Source organism: Felis catus, chromosome D1, assembly GCF_018350175.1.
Source record: "Felis catus isolate Fca126 chromosome D1, F.catus_Fca126_mat1.0, whole genome shotgun sequence".
In the NCBI taxonomy this organism is placed as follows: domain Eukaryota; kingdom Metazoa; phylum Chordata; class Mammalia; order Carnivora; family Felidae; genus Felis; species Felis catus.
Genome location: NC_058377.1, coordinates 65412609 through 65429508, shown reverse-complemented (window position 1 = coordinate 65429508; position 16900 = coordinate 65412609). Strand labels below are relative to the sequence as shown.

The 16900-nt window shown below is 47.1% G+C and overlaps 1 protein-coding gene across 9 annotated transcripts in view; it reads left to right on the top strand.

Annotated features, from left to right (window-relative positions):
- The window catches only part of TRIM66 (tripartite motif containing 66), a 57084-nt gene that overhangs the window by 26345 nt on the left and 13839 nt on the right, over positions 1-16900 (top strand). For all 9 annotated transcript variants that reach the window (XM_006937075.4, XM_045038925.1, XM_019812029.3 and 6 more), the window contains 8 exons: positions 805-952; positions 1821-1953; positions 2284-2400; positions 3702-3816; positions 4369-4515; positions 6685-6802; positions 8239-9143; positions 10522-10683. In XM_006937075.4, coding sequence (XP_006937137.2) covers positions 805-952; positions 1821-1953; positions 2284-2400; positions 3702-3816; positions 4369-4515; positions 6685-6802; positions 8239-9143; positions 10522-10683 — 1845 coding nt within the window. The remainder of the gene's footprint in view (positions 1-804; positions 953-1820; positions 1954-2283; positions 2401-3701; positions 3817-4368; positions 4516-6684; positions 6803-8238; positions 9144-10521; positions 10684-16900) is intronic.

The following is a 16900-nucleotide window of genomic DNA, read 5'->3' as shown; positions in this document are numbered from 1 at the left end:
CTCCTTCCCCCTGTGGGTTTGTCAGAGGCCAGTATGAGTACAAAGCTGTCAGAATACACATTATTTTGATGGCCTATATTATCCAGGCACAGACAGGCTACTTTTTTACAAATCTTTTTTACACATGTTTTTACATTACCCTGCCAGATATTTGCTGACCAAATCAATGAACCTTTGGACTAGGAGAGGACTAGGTTCTCTTGGGTCCAGCAAGCCCTAGTTGTGGAAACACAGCTCTGAGAGTTGGTCTGTACTTGTTCTTTCTTGGCTGTATATGATTGATTGTCTTTCTGTGTACTCCCACATCTGTGGCTTCTCCCTTTTTGCAGGCACGCTGAACTTCCCCGCTTTTGCCTGTATTCTCCCATTTTACTCCCCTGCATGCTTGGGAAACTTCTACCTGTCATTCCATATCCAATCAGAAGTCACTTCCTCATGAAATATTTCCTGGCAACTCCTAGACTGAGCTCCTGGAGACCTCCCTGTGCTTCCTTAACACTGGCTGTGTGCTTTTTTCACAGCATCATCCATTAACCGTCTGCCATGCCCTGCAGGCTGTGTCGCCTGGGAAGTAGATTGTTGCCTTCTCCTCATCTTCAGCTTGAGACTTGGGGGAATAGTCCCTGTGGCCACTATTCTTTTAGTCACAAAGGATGATTTCCTTCACAAGCCACCACTGTCACTCCTAGGTGGCTTTCCAAAACTGACTGCCCTGTCAAGAATAGCCTTACAGGCCCCCAGTCCCTCATGGAGGCAGGCCCAATTGAGGATGCTGTCAGTAACTCCAGACCTCTCTGCTTCCAGAACTGCTCCGAGTGCAAGGAGAAGAGGGCAGCACACATCCTCTGCACCTACTGCAACCGCTGGCTGTGCAGCTCCTGCACGGAGGAGCACCGGCACGGCCCAGCCCCCGGGGGCCCTCTCTTTCCCCGGGCCCAGAAGGGCCCGCCAGGTATCTCTCCCTGCTTCCCCCACCAGCTCATGTGCCCTTAAGCAGTTCTGGCCCCTAAAACCTCTGGAGAGTGGCTCTCTGACCTTGTCTCCCTACTGGGGTGAAGGTAAAGGTGGTCTTAGAGCCTTTCCCAAAAGAAAAATGTCTCCTCCAGAGTCACAGCCACAGTGCAAGTTCATGGCTAGGCTCTCCTTTGTTGGGGGTGGGAGGGGTGAGTGTGGGTGAGACGTGCAGGGAAGAGTAGTCCTGAATTATTGTGAGTGCTAGCCAAGTTCCCTACTTTCATCTCTAAGTAGAACAATCATGCCTCACTTCTATTTAGTTACTTGCATAATTAAACAGCCTGGATCAGGGCTTGTCCATTGGCCCATTCATTGCCACTTGTTTTCAATGACAGTCTCCTTGACAGTCTTTGCCCAAGGTCCTTGAACTGTAGGAACGTTTTTACCTTAGTTACACCCACATGAACCAGAGTTAATGGTCTGTGACCTGGCCTATAGCCCCCGCAGCAGTACCCTGGTTAATGAAGAGCTTTAGGTTGAATTTTAGAGGATCCATTACTCTGCAGAAGATCCATGTGCTGCAGTAGCAGGCCCCTTCCTCAGCCTCCGGAAGGTGGTGAGATACCTGGGGCTGGGTGGTGTGTGATTTCTGGACAGCTGGGCAAATCCAGCCGGGCTAAGCTCACATTCTTGCTTGTGCTCCTGGAACCTCACTGGCCCAGAGAGAGGCCTCTCCTGTCTGCACCACCTTTCCTCCAGGTTCTGTGTCTCCCCTGTGTCCATTGAGGGCTGAGGGCTGCTCAGTGGAGCTTAACTGAGAGTCTTCCTGAGCAAGAGAAGCCCACTCTCTCTGTCTTCTCTGGCAGGAGTGACTGGTGGTTCTGGGGACTTCGCCTTGTACTGTCCTCTACACACACAAGAAGTGCTCAAGCTATTCTGTGAGACTTGTGATGTTCTAACATGCCATAGCTGCCTCATGGTGGAACACAAAGAACATAGGTAGGGATGGCTGGCTGCTCAAAGGGGGCCTGGGAGGGTTCTGGACTCTGCTTTGCTAGTGCTGGCCTCCCAGTGCATCAAAATCCTCTCTCTGCCTGTGCCAATCTGGAGCCCTGAGGCTGGAGTTTTTCTCTGCTCTCTTGCCGTGGGGCTTCTCTGGAGAAGACCTGAAGGGTTAAGACTCTGCACTATATCTGACTTTCCCTAGATGTAATAATCCCAGCTTCCATGGGCCTGGCTGAGACAATACATGGTGGGGGTTCTTGCTTGACTGGCATGCTCAGAAGAATACTCGGATCTCCTCAGCTTTTTCTCTGCCTCCTTCTTTAGGTGTAGACATCTTGAAGAAGTTTTGCAAAACCAGAGGATGCTTCTGGAAAGTGTGACTACACAGGTGGCTCATAAGAAATCTAATCTACAGACCTCTGCAAAGCAAATTGAGGACAGGTAACACAGACTAGCCCCTTGCCAATTGTGGAAATGCTCTGTTTCTTGACATCCTGGATGTTGATATCAGGCTATCAGATGTAGTACTTATGAAGAATACATGAGGTTAAGCAGATGTGGGCATGTGTCCCAGAAGGCATATGTCCTGGAACTTAGAGGTCTCAGGGCCAGTGAAAGGGCTTTGGGCCATCACTTGGTAAATGGGACCAAGCTAGGTCAGGGTGATCAGTGTGAGTTTGAGCCTAGGCACATGCCTCCTGAATGTGGTCCGTGACAGACATAGCCAGGGTAGGTACTTGAGAATGATGGCACAAAGCAGATTCTGGGTTTATCATGAGGGTGCAGTAACTCAGTGGAAATCTACCCTTTATCATCCCTTTCCCAGTGTCTTCCATATACATCTACAAATGATATAGAACCATTAATATTTAATGTAGGAAGAGGAATTAGTAGACACTAAGAGCTCATCATGTGGCAGGCACTGGGTTGGACATCATACATGCATTATTTTGTTCAATTCTTACAATTCTTAGAGTTGGATTAGCTCCATTGTACTAATGAGAAGACTGAGGTTCAGAGAGGTTAGGTGACTTGTCTGAGATCACACAGCTAGTCAGTGACTGAGCTGGATTTGGAAGCTAGGTATGTGTGACTCCAAAGCCTGTGTTCTTTTTTAAAAAAACAACTTTATTGAGCTATAGTTTATATACCATAAAATTGTTCTTTTAAAATGTACAATTCAGTGGTTTTCAGTATATTCCAAGTTGTGTAAATCATTGTTACCATCTACTTTTAGAACATTTTATCACTCCCCAAAGAAACCCAGTACACATTATTAGTAGTTACTCTCCATTCCCCCCAACATCCCTAGCCCTTGGCAACCACTAGTCTTCTTTCTGTCCTTGCCCATGCTCTTTTTACTGCATGGCATTGTTTAGTGGAGCATCCACCTTTTTAAGACAACAGATTACACGATGTCATACTCATACTCACTCTTTCTGTCCTATCTCCATTGCTGTGTAACTAGTGAGCTGCTGGGTTGACCTGAGTGTGGACCTGATATTTACCCAGAGAAAACCTGGTTGAACTTTGGGCCATTGGCCCACTTAGATCAAGTGGGCTGCATGTGCAAAGGGTAGGGTGGTGGAGGAGGGTTCTTATTTCTTTATATTTGGTGCCTGCTGGGCCCTGATCTACACAGGCAGCCTCTAAGTTAGTTGTTGGCTGTTTTGTTTGTTATCTCTAGGTCATCATGGGCCTGGAGGAGGGGCTCATCATGCTATGTCCCATTCTATTTATAGGATTTTTGAAGTGAAGCATCAACACAGGAAGGTGGAAAACCAGATCAAAATGGCCAAGATGGTTCTGATGAATGAGCTGAACAAACAGGCCAATGGGCTCATAGAGGAGTTGGAGGTATATGTGGACAGATGGATCAGACGGCTGGGTTGGCGATCTCCCTGGGTCAGAAACCAGGCACATATCAAGCTAGTCCCAGGGCTTAGAGCCCCCTTGGCTGGAATTCAGATATGCAGTTTCCATAGCTTTCTGCTGTTCTCTATATCTTAAAATGTCCAGTCTAATTTGGGGAGGATGGCTCATTAGGGGCTGGAAAATCAGTTCAAACTCCCATCAATGCTATAAGGCTTTAAGTCATCTGCCTTCCTGGTCTATACACGCTTATCGCCTTGGAAGAGAGGATCATGAAACAAGTTATGCCCAAGAGATGTAGGCATTTGTTCATGTCCTCGTTCATGTATCACCCATTTCATATTTGCACTATAAAATCCACCCACCTTCCTCCCTCCCTTCCTGTGTCCCTCTGTCCCACTGTTGTCCTCTCAGGGGCACAATCTCATCTGACCCTGTCAGGGTCACACCGATCCACAGGCCACCAGATTCCCCAAACAGGGGGACTGAAGTCCAAGAACAGGATCAGGGACTCTGTCTTTGTCCATACATACGCAGGGCATTACTAATGAGAGAAAGCGGAAGCTGGAGCAACAGCTACAGAGCATCATGGTTCTCAATCGCCAGTTTGAACATGTGCAGAACTTCATCAATTGGGCTGTCTGCAGCAAAACCAGTGTCCCTTTCCTGTTCAGCAAAGAGCTGGTAAGAGCTCCAACTCATCAATCACTGCCTTTGGGCTAGTAAGTGAATAAGCATCTTTTTACCAAACCCCACAGTGCCAAGGTGCTAAAATGGTCTTGCTTTCCTCCAGACAACTCAGGTGGGAAATTCTGGAGTCCTGTGTTAGGTCATGGATTGAGACATGAGTCCGGATACCAGCAGTGTTCTGGGCATCCCGTAGACAATTGTTTGGGTTTAAATGGGGGCTAAGACGAAAGGAGGCATCGAGGATGATATTGAGGTATTGGGCTTGTGAGGATGGTGAAGACCAGAAGAAGGAGAAAGAATTTTGAAAGAAGTTGGTGGGGTTTATATTTGTATATGTTGAATCTAAGGTGCCTGCAGGGCATCTCGAAGATGTCCAAAATCTGTTTTGCTTGACGGGTCTGGAAGTCAGAAGAAAAATCAGGGTTGGGGCTAGAGATGTAGGGGTAACTGGGATCTTGGTGGTATCACCTCGGAAGAGTGTGTGAAGGAAGAGGACAAGAAATCTGGAACCCAGGGCAATACTATCATTTTCAGCATAGACAAAGGCAGAAGAAGAGTAAAGGACGGTGAGAAGAAATAGTCATAGATGGCATGAAAAATAGGAGGGTGTGGTGCACATAAATGAACAGTTTCACATTTCAAGTCGTCCACATTATTGTCGCTACCTAGGTGAAAGAGGAGTAGTGAAGAGAAGCCTTGAGATTTGGGAATCAGGAGGTCCCTGGTGATCTTCTGAAAGAAATTCCAGCAAAACAGGAGGGTGAAAAGCTAGCCTGAGGGGCCTTAGAGGAGGTGGGGAAGAATTAGAAACAAGTGAAAAGAGGGGAAATAAGGTAGCTTGAGAAGGGGATGGATTTGGAGGATTGATGTTTTTTTTTTTAAATGTGGAAGGCATTTGTGCAAGTTTCTTTGGGAGAAGAGGTTGATGATTGAGAAAGGAGATGTGTGGTGGAGTGAGCATCTTGAGAAGGCAGGAAGAAATAGGACCTAGAGTGAACCAGTGGACCCTAAATGGAAGGGGCACCCCTCTGAGAAGGAAGAACAGGAAGGTCTCAGTATACTGTAGTTAAGGTTGGAGGTACATATGGTACCAGTTTGGGGAAGTTTGTCTTTTGTGTCTCTTGTCCCTTCTGAAGTAGGAGGTGATAATAGGAGAATTAGGCACTGGGTAAGTAGAATTGAGGAGAGAAGTGTGGACTTTAGATAGTCATCGAGGACAGTGGAAGAGGAAGCCAACGAGAAAAGAAGTGATAAGAAAAAGGACTATAGGGTGCCCCCGAGGTTAGTGATCACTGAAGTGGCCCCAGATAACATGGCTTTGGGATGTCTGAATCGACGTAAGGCTAATAGACTGTGGTGATGCAGAGGGAGTTAGGCGCTAGTGATACTGTTACTGAAAATGATGGGAAACTGGAATGGCCCTAGGGACCAATGGCACAGGGCTTGGGGAGTTCGGTAAGGTTGAGGAGCAAGCATGCTCAGAAAGAGTGAGAGCTAGTTAAAGCAGGGGCCAGTTGCTAGAGATGAAGGTCTCTAGAAGATGAAAAGGTCTGGGTGAGGTGGCTGACCTGAAAAGAGGGGTGAAGGTGATTGACACGAAAGAGAGGAAGGAAGAGGCCAAGATGTTGACTGAGGCATTGGTTAACTAGATGATGGCAAGGGTGAGTTGGACACTTGCCAAAATCCTGGATAAATGGAAAAGTTCATGATAGGGGATAGATGGAAGTGATGAGGGAGGAAGAGGACAGTTGTTAGGATGGGGTGTTACATATGGATGGAAGGACAGCAGTGGGAGCTCAGAGAATGTCTGCCTTTGTAGGCTTTCAAATCAAGGTTATGGAAGAATGAATGCAACTCTTGAGGGGGCTGCCAGGCAGGTGATGTCTGAGGGAGAATTATAGACCATTCAAGGCCTGAAAGATAAAAGTATAGGGGATCAGGAAACCTGGATAAGAGGAAGGGCATGAGCTGGTAGGGGCAGGGAAGGGACAAGGTCAGGGGAAGGGATGTGAAGATACCAAGGTGCAAGGAAATGAGCGTATGGGGGACCTGAGGCTAAAGACCTATGGCTTTGAGCCCTTCACCCTGTCGAAGAGTGAGGGAGAGGGAGTTGTCATTCAGGTGCAAGATTCCCAAAGAAATGACCTTTGGCTCTGTTGTCAGATTGTGTTTCAGATGCAGCGATTGCTGGAGACAAACTGTAACACAGATCCTGGCTCCCCTTGGAGTATCAGATTCACCTGGGAGCCTAACTTCTGGACCAAGCAACTGGCTTCCCTTGGTGAGTCAGGGCCCACCCTGTGGGCTTTTACATAAGTGCTAACAATGAATAGAGAGCATCTTCTTAGCTTACTGGGTAGGTTAGCCTAATCCCAAGAGAAGGCACTCCCTGAGACTGACAGTGGTCATGGAGTCACTCAGCAGACCATTTTGTGTGTGCGGGAGTGAGGTGGGGTTGAGGAGGGGGACAACTTAAATAGCAATGGCAATGCAGGACTTTTGTAACAGGACCAGTTGAAATCTGAGGTTTCCATTCTGCATGAATGTCCCTATTACCTTGGTTTCATTGCTAGAGGAAACAAGACAGTGACTCTGCTCTTCAGACTGCTGTATGGCAGTTCAGGTGAACCTCTGTCTCTGTGGCCATACAAGGGTATTCGTGTGCGTAGGCACAAAATGGGTATCAGCAACAAGGTGAGGGAAGGAGGGAGGGAGAGGGGTAGTGTCCACACACCTCCTCTGGAGTCAAGATGGAAACAGATAACCCATGGCCCTCCCTGCTGCAGTGATTTTCTGGCATTGAGTCTTTAGGCAGAATGTAGACAACCTGAGGTTGTACCTGTGTTGATGGCCCAATGGTAGGTTTGTTAAGCTAACGGCCAACTGCTGCCTTCATCTGGGTTGTTAACCTCTATGGAAGGTTTTTGAACTTGACAGAGAGAAGCATAATATTTAGATTTATTCTTTGCTTCCCTCTCCACTTTGATTTAATTCAGCAGACCTTTGGCAGGCCCTTGCTGTGGGCCAGCACCCCATGCTGGGTGCTGAGGGATCAGAGATGAATAGAACACACCTCTGGCTCTCAAGTTGTTGGGTCTTCCCTAAGCAAGCCTCATCAAAACAATGAGGCGAGGAAGCCACGAGATTGAGCTAGGCATATATACTGTCTACTAATGCACGAAGCCTTGGGACCTTGGGACAGTGCTCGTGTCTGCTACTGACCTGGTGTTGGAGCTCTCCGACTCTGTCCATCCTACTTGCCCAAAACACAGCCTCCCAGACCTATATTTGGAGACTTATTCATTTGTCCCAGGGTCAATTCTCTCTCCTTTGCTACTCTCCAGCATACTACCTCCCCATCCCCAATGTTGACTTTTTTTTTTTTTTTTTTTTTTTGGTCTGAGCCTGTGTTAAAAAGGAGTGGGTGCTATTTGAAGGAGTCCATGGTTTCTGTAGCAGGATACAAACAGAGTGAGGACTGAGCACTGGTAAAAGCTGAGCTAATGTCTCAAATGTCCCTGGCCCCCAAAGGTCCATACTGGTTCCATTGCTGACAGCATTCTAGACCAAATCTTAGAGTTCAGGGGTTGAATTTCCTAATCTCTGCACCTGGTACAGGTCCACTGACTGATGTCCTTTGGTCCCGGGAGCAGGAAGTGGCAAGCAGGGAACAACTGCAGATTCCCTTTGGAAACATTCTCTATTCTGAATTTTCAGGCTGTATAACTACTGAAGGTGGACAGCTGTCCCGGGCAGAGACTCCTGCTTATGGAGGCTTACAGGGACCGCCATCCTTTTATCAAAGCCATCAGTCCCCACTGGCACAGCAAGAGACTCTCAGCCACCCCTCACATAAGTTCCAGTCTCCAGCACTGTGTTCCTCATCTGTGTGCTGCTCCCACTGCTCCCCAGTCTCGCCCTCCCTCAAAGGTCAGGTCCCCCCACCCGGCATACACTCAGCTCACAGCTTCAGGCAACCCTCTGAGATGGCACCTCAACAACTGGGGTCTCTGCAGTGCCCTGCCCTGCTGCCCAGGGAGAAAGAGCTGGCTTGTAATCCTCAGCCACCAAAACTGATGCAGCCCTGGCTGGAAACGCAGCCCCCCGTGGAGCAGGAGAACTCGTCTCAGCGGCCGGGGCAGCAGCTGACTTCCCAGCCAGTGTGCATCGTGCCCCCGCAGGATGTTCAGCAAGGAGCCCATGCCCAGCCCCCCTTACAGACCCCCTCCATCCAAGTCCAGTTTGGCCACCACCAGAAGCTGAAGCTCAGCCACTTTCAGCAGCAGCCACAGCAGCAGCTGCCACCTCTGCCACCTCCGCCGCCCCCACCCCAGCAGCCGCCGCCGCCACCTCTACCTCCATCCCAGCACCTGGCTTCTAGTCAGCATGGAAGCCCGCCTGGGCCTGCCTGCTCCCAGAACATGGATATAATGCACCACAAATTTGAGCTGGAGGAGATGCAGAAGGACCTGGAGCTTCTCCTTCAGGCTCAGCAGCCCAGCCTGCAGCTGAATCAGACCAAATCTCCTCAGCACCTTCAGCAAACCATTGTGGGGCAGATCAACTACATTGTGAGGCAGCCAGCGCCCATCCAGTCCCAGAGCCAGGAGGATGCCGTGCAGGTGAGCCTCAGGGTGGCTTGGGACACATGTCCTCCCTGTCCTGGGATCGCTTGGCAAACACAGCCTCCCCAGTCACAGGAACACAGATTCTTCATCTTAGGGTGGCCTTGAACTCAGCCCTCACATTTCAAGTCCTCCCTGGGTTCCCCTGCCCATCACAGAAAAGCTCTAGAGAGCATGGTACTTTGCCCCAACATAGATCTGGGCTCAATACTCTCCAGAGTGGCCTGGCTTAGCCCTGCCCTCCTAGATGACGCTAGGGACCTTGTCCATTAATAGAATCTTCTGAGCTGTGCTAGACTCCTGCCATTGCCAGGACAGAAGGGAGGCTGTTTCTTATCTTTATAACCTCCCACTTCCCTGGCTGGGAACTTAGGAATCTCAGGTGAAAGGGGAGAGCTTCAGGAGCGGCGGGAGGGCATGCCTTTGATTCTAGTGGGCAGCAGCTTTCCAACACTACTCAGCTGTGGACTTAAAATTTACTTCAGATATCTTAAGCTGGGTATGTTTTATATATACTATACGATTTATCCTATCAACAGTGTTAGGTGGGCATTGCCATGTGTATTTTATAGGCGCAGAAGAGGGGGTCAGAGAAGGCAAGCACTTTGCCTAGAGATCATAAAACATTGAGCGACAGACAGAGCCAAGGCTCGGATCCCGGTCTGCTGACTGTAATTCCACAGAAGAGGCCTCGTTCTCTCCCTGGGGGAGTGATGAATGCCGCTCCTGTCTTCTCTCAGTCACGAGCCAACTGAGGACGTACATTTGTACCTCTGGGATCTTTGCTGCATTCCACATCTTCATCCTTAACTAGTGCTTTTCTTTTTTTCCTGGAGTTTCCTGTTCCAGCCCCTTCTCCCCCTCCTTTCTCACTTTTTCCCCAGTGGTATGTCCTTTAATTCTGTAATCACGTTTGTATCTTCAAAGCAGCTCTATGGACTTTTACTTTATTATAAAATATAAGGCCTCACATTTCTGCTTTAGCACTGACAGCGTCAGATCATGCTTCAGATGTCTCTCTCTGAGGCTCAGTTCCTTTGAGGAGATATGAAGCCACCCTCATGATGGCAGAGAAAGGTCTAGGGTTCACTGAGGACCACAGGCAAAATGGAAGTCAGAACCATTAGGATTGCTAAAGTGAATACGGCAGGGTTAGCCCAGAATTCTTGGTTTGGGTTCTATCTTGAGACTATCATATTAGGATGTAGTCTCAGCAAGAGTTTAGATAAGAGTATCTTTCTTTCTGAAAAATTTTCAAGCAGGTCACAATGTATAGTTGGTGACAATGGGTAATGCAGGGTGGCCATCAGCCTTTGCTGCTGCCATTGCTACTCTTTGCGGTAAAACCCACTCAAATTCTTATTTTCTTCTTCAGGCTTCAGATGAGCCCCCAGCATCTGAAGGTCCAAAGCCGGCTCTCCCTCTTGACAAGAATACTGCTGCTAACTTGCCCCAGGCGTCTGGGGAAGAAACCCCTCCCAGTGTCCCCCCACTGGACAACACCATCCAGCACTCCTCTCCAAATGTGGTGAGAAAGGTACTAATGGAGCCTGCATTCCCTGACCATGGGGGACCCGCTGCCACCCAAGAGCCCGGGGCCCTGGATGAGGATGACTGGGCTGGGGGGAGGAGTGTCCCTGTTCCATCCCTGGATATTACGCAGCCCTGACTCATGCTGTCTGTCCTAATGAGTCTGCAACAGAGTCCTCCTTCACCCCATTTCCACTCCCACACACACTTAAAATGACAGCAATTGTCCTTCATTTAGGGTGGAAGTGGTAAAGGGAAAGGGAAATTACACACTTACACAGTGCCTGGAATGGTGCATGGGCTTCACAGTTCTGTGAGGTGGGCACCCCCACTTTCTAGCTGAGGAAACTGAGGTCCAGGGCCCTATAGTTTGTAGACAAGAGGGGTGAGGTTTATTTAAAACCGGGTTTGTCAGAATCCAGAGACTGTTTTTTCTCTGCAATGAAAATGGGGGAAGTATTTTATGTGTCCCCACAACCCAAAATTGATTGGCTTTAGAATTTGAATCAGTGGAGTTTTTTGGGTGAGTGATTTGTAAGGACATCCTGCAGAGGTAGCTGAGCATCTAGGGGCACTGAGAATTCTGGAAGATAAGCTACCCTTCCTGTCCACCAACTTACCTGTTTGCTAGAAATGTTCATTTACCCTGGCAACAGCCCAGAATACCACAGCCCATCAGCTGTCTTCCCCTTATCCCTGCCCTTCACCCTCACCCCTGTCATCCTCCTAGCTGGAACCTCATTGATGTGTTGTGCTCCCCACTCAGCCTGCCCTGTGTGCCTTGGCCTGTTTCTACTTGTCCTGTTGCCTTCTTTGGCCTGGTGCCTCCTCTCAGCCCTGCACTTGAAGCTATGTCAGCTCTTGAGTACCCTCCCAGACTGCATGCTTAGCCCTGCACATCCCCCTGGCTCTGTGGCCCCAGTACACAGTTGTCCTATGTACCTGCCCCTCACTGTGTTTCCCCCAGTGACGCTGATGCCATATGTATCTTAGATTAGTCTATCCCAGTGACACTTGAGAAGAGACTTTAGAAAAGCAAGGGATGGCGAAATGAAACGGTAACTTGGAAAACCCTGGTGATGCTTGAAGTCTGGCCCAGGCCTCTGGTATTAGTGGTTGTTTGCCTATGCTGGGCCTGTCCTACCCTATTGAAAATGGTTTGGCCTAGAGGCCATAGAGATGCTATAAATAGGCCCTTTGTGGCTCTTAAGGGTTTAACTTTTTACACTTAGGCTGTTTGTCTATCGATCCATCCATTTATTCACTCACTGTTTTATATATATATACATATATATATATATATATATACACACACACACACACACATATATATATGTATATATATTTATATATATACATATATATATATATACACACACACACACATATATATACCCATATGTATATATACTTATATATATGCTAGTATATGCTAGATGTTTTGCTAGGTTCCAGGCACATATCAGTGAATAAGATAGTCTCACACTGAAGCTTACAGTCTAGTGGGAGAGACAGTTAAATAAGCAACAACAATAAATATGATAAAGGGCTGTGATAGTCACTGGGGTGTATAGAAGGAGCACATAACACTGGCAGAAGAACTTTTCACCGAGGACTTCCTTTGGGACATGATTTTTAAGCTGAGGTTTGAAGATGTTAGGCTAGTGAAGGGGTGGGGAGAGGGCTAGAATAAATATCCAAAACAAATGGCTAGTAGGAAAGTCCAGAAGTGCGAGAAAGCCTGGGGTGCTTAGGGGGTTTCAGACAACTTGGCTTGGTAGGAACATGAGGTGTACTGTGGATGGGAGTGAAACCAGAGTGCTTGGAAGGCCTTGTAAATTATGATACAGAGTTTAGGATTCAGTCTTGGGGGTTGTGAGGAGCGAATGAAGGATTTCTAGCAAGGGATATGGTTTGAATTAAATTTTAGAAAGTTTACTTTAGCTGTAGGAAGGGAGACCAAAATACAGAGAAATAAGAGAGGCTAAATGGAATCAGTAACAAATGGGTATAAGGAGGAAGCATGGACTTCAAGAGATCAGATCACAAGAGCTTTTGGACTTGAAGTCTGATTGGTGATGGAAAGTGAGGGAGAGAAAATCCTTTGGCTTGACACCCAGGTCTGTCTTGCCCACTGGGTTGCCATTCACTGAGATGGGGGCATGGGAAGAAGGGCCTATTTGGGGGGAGGAAAAAATTAAGTTTGAATTGTTGGTGTTCTCCTGTGGAAGCTACATAAGAAGATGACCAGAAGGCAGCTAGCTCTAGGTGTATGTAGTTCAGAAGGCAACATGGGGATTGCCAGTGCTCAAGTGTAGTAGAAGCCACACAGAAAATGCCACTGCTTATTTAATGAGTCTTGGTTCTGTCCCCACACACAGTACAAAGGAAAGGAGGTGAACCGTGTGCAAGCATGGAGTCCACGCTGCCTGTGTGGATAGCCCACAGGGATCTCTGATCAGCAAGGGGATGCTGCCCTACTGTGTGCCTTTGGGTTGGCAGTGGGGTTAGTGAAGGTCCTAGGAACTCTGACTTTTCGTCTTGACCTGCCCCTGGCCCTTATTAACCCGGGCTCACGCAGAGGTTTGGAGGAGCAAGTGGCCCAGCCTTTTCCCGATGTTTTATAGGCTTCTTCATGGCTTGGACTCCCCGAGAAAGGAACCTCAATGTTGCCATCCTGGCCCAGAGCAGCCTTTGGGTCTACTTGACTGAGAGAGGTATTGGTTATACACAAAGCTACTGAGATCAGAGAAAGGGCTTTCTTTTGGTGGGAATTCGTTGTCTGAAAGCTTGGATTAGGCATGGTGGAGGGTATGAAGATTGAGGACACCAAACAACATTTTGAGCATCTTATCATTAAATGATAATACTTTGTATAGCATTTTTCTATCTCTTCCCATAGGTTTTTACATGTATTTTTCCATTTTATGTCTTTGTTTATCATAGAAGTGCTATGAGGAAGCCACTTTCATATTCCCCTTTGAAAGATGTGGAAACTGAGACACAGAGAGGTTAAGTGACCCACCTAAGAGTTATACAGCTGAGCATTGGCAAAGTTGGGACCAGAGCATGGGTTCCTGGCTCTGCTCGTGCTCGGGGACTAGGTTAGACTGTCTCTCCCCGTGTACTGCAGTGTGACAAGTATGACTCCATCTGGCCGCCCGCTTGCTGGATTTTCCCCCTTGCAGTCATTGGGAGTAGCCTGAGGCCCTGCTGGGGAGAGCTCTTAGGACCCAGCCTCGTTTGGTCTTGGTTATCTCTATCTGGTAAAGGTGTTTTAGCCTCCAACCTGCTCCTGAGCCTGTGATGGCCTGTGAGTGCCAGGGAAGTCGGAAGTCTATGTGAAGGCCACGGACCAGAGGAAGCTGGGGCACCAGGCGTCTCTCTGGGTGTTCCACAGCGACTCCTCCATGCTCTGAGCTGCTCACTGATGTTACATCACCACGAGGAGGACTTCCGCTACAGCACAGCAGCTGTGCACAAGTACCTGGGGGTTGGTGCTGACCGAGCTGATGGTGAACGCATTGCTGCTGAAAGTGAGATAGGAACGTTTTTGAATGGGTTTTCTAGTGGCTTGAGCTCGGCAGTCTTGGAAGGAGCTCATCCCACTACCTTCCCTGCATCCAGCAGGGTGTTTTGGAATGAATTTTGACATTTGCCTGGCCCTCACGGTTGCCTAATCTTGGTTTAGCCACTCTGAAGAGAAACCACGGTTACCACACTACAAAGAATACCTTATATCCCAGGTGAAACTGGAAGACATTTTGATGGCTGCATTTTATACTTCTGAATGAGTCAACTGCTGAAGGACACACATGCACGCTTTTCCTCAGACCTCTCCTGAAGTCAAGCCTGTGGGCATCACAGAGAGCCTGTCTGAGCCGTAATTCAGCTACAAGGGGGACCTCTCTTCCACTCACATGTGGTCCACATCCTCCATGGAAGGCTGAGCAAGACCACCAGGATGCTGCTTATGGCTTCAGAGGAGTCTGAGATGTATTTTTAGTAAATGATGCCCAAGCAGTAGGCATTCCTGTGGTCTACATTAGTAAGAGTGACGCAGAAGAGGAAGGGATAATGACTCACATGAAGAGCATTTATATCATTATCAAAGCACTTTGATGCCTGAGTTTTTAATTTGATTCTTATAACTCAAATGTACATTAACCTGTGGAGGAGGAAATTAAAGTCCAGAGATGGGAAGTGTCTTGCTTTAACTCATACTCTAAATCTTGGCTTACGTAAAGGAAGTACTGGGTGTCCTGCCTTCATAGTCTCCAGATCCACGGCCATGGGCCAGGTCATGGCTTCTCAACTCCAGGAATGATCATTGCCTCATAGCCTGGTCTCAACAGCAGAATTTGCTCATAATCTTCCCAGGGCCTCGTGAAGCTTTCTTAGGGCACAGCCTGAGTTCTGGTCAGGAATTGCAGAACTATACAGAGTTCTGCTCTGTCCTGCTCAAAAACCAAGCCAAGTATTCCCCAGGTCTGGCTCCCTGAATTTTGCAACTTCTAGGAAGGCTCTTTCCTCTGTTCTAGCCTGATTTCACTTACAGATCAAATCTAAGATCTTTGTCTAGGTTTCCTCGTTCATGAGAAAACAGGTCCTTGCTCCTGGGCCCTAAATTTCCTTACAGTGGACTGGCCAAAATATCTCTGGCCTAATTCTTCAGAGTCTCCAAGGCTTGGGTTTGAGTGTTTCATTGATTCTGGCTTTTACTTCAGATTTATAAGAATCAGCCTATTCCTTTCCTCTTCCTTCCACCTCTGACTCTAAGATCCTCTTTACCATTTCTGTTTTTCCTGAATCATCAGGACACTGGACACTCTTCAGTTCTTATCTCTTCATCATCCATGAATGTTTTCCCATTTGATTCTGGTCAGTTAGCATGTATTACCATAGTTATATCCAAAGGAATAGTCTTTTTTTTTTTTTTTTTTAGATTTATGATTTACTTTAATTTAATTTTTTTTAATTTACATCCAAGTTAGTTAGCATATAGTGCAACAATGATTTAAGGAGTAGATTCCTTAATTCCCCTTACCCTTTTAGCCCATTCCCCCTCCCAAACCCCCTCCAGCAACACTGTTTGTTCTCCATGTTTATTAGTCTCTTACACTTTGTCCCCCTCCTTGTTTTTATATTATTTTTGTTTCCCTTATGTTCATCTGTTTTGTCTCTTAAAGTCTTCATATGAATGAAGTCATATGATATTTGTCTTTCTCTGACTGACTAATTTCACTTAGCATGATACCCTCCAGTTTCATCCACATAGCTGCGAATGGCAAGATTTCATTCTTTTTGATTGCTGAGTAATACTTCATTGTATATATATATACCACATCTTCTTTATCCATTCATCCATCGATGGACATTTGGGCTCTTTCTATACTTTGGCTACTGTTGATAGTGCTGCTATAAACATGGGCGTGCATGTGTCCCTTTGAAACTGCACACCTGTGTCCCTTGGATAAATACCTAGTAGTGTAATTGCGGGGTCGTAGGGTAGTTCTATTTTTAGTTTTTTTGAGGAACTTCCATACTGTTTTCCAGAGTGGCTGCACCAGCTTGCATTCCCATCCAAAGGAATAGTCTTAATTTGTATAAGAGCTTTTCATTCAGCTGGGGGACCACTCATTGTCCATAAAAGCTACAACTTTGCTATTAAAAATCAACTTGTGAAACAACTTGCTGGGGAAATGAGTTCCTTCCTCAGGTATCTGATTCAGTTGTTTGAAGATCTACTAATGTTAAACCAGTCTACTCAATCTGAAGCTTTGAAGCACTCAGATATTCCATGATTTAATACAAATCTGTATACCTCAATCCTTATCTCCTCATCTGTTTCTTTCAACCAGAATGAAGGCCTTTAATGTATTTCCAAGACTTAACTTCCAAGTCATTGCTCCCCTTTCCTCTGTACATTTACAGGGCAATCAGTCTTTGACAATCCTAACTACTGGGGCAAAAACCCAGAAGTGAGCAGGCAAAGCTTCGGAGCAGCAACAAGAACAGATGTCACAAAGCCCACACATTATTTCTGCATGAGATCATAAGGCCACACTCAGGTGTCTAGTATAGAGGTCTTGACAGCAAACTTAGTTACATGGTTTCCCTTGGAAATTTTAGTTTTCCTACGTGGTAGCAGTAAGCAGAGTGAAGCAAGGAGTCAGGACTTCTGTAATGTCAGCTAACGACAAAGGAGAAGACAAGAACCATCA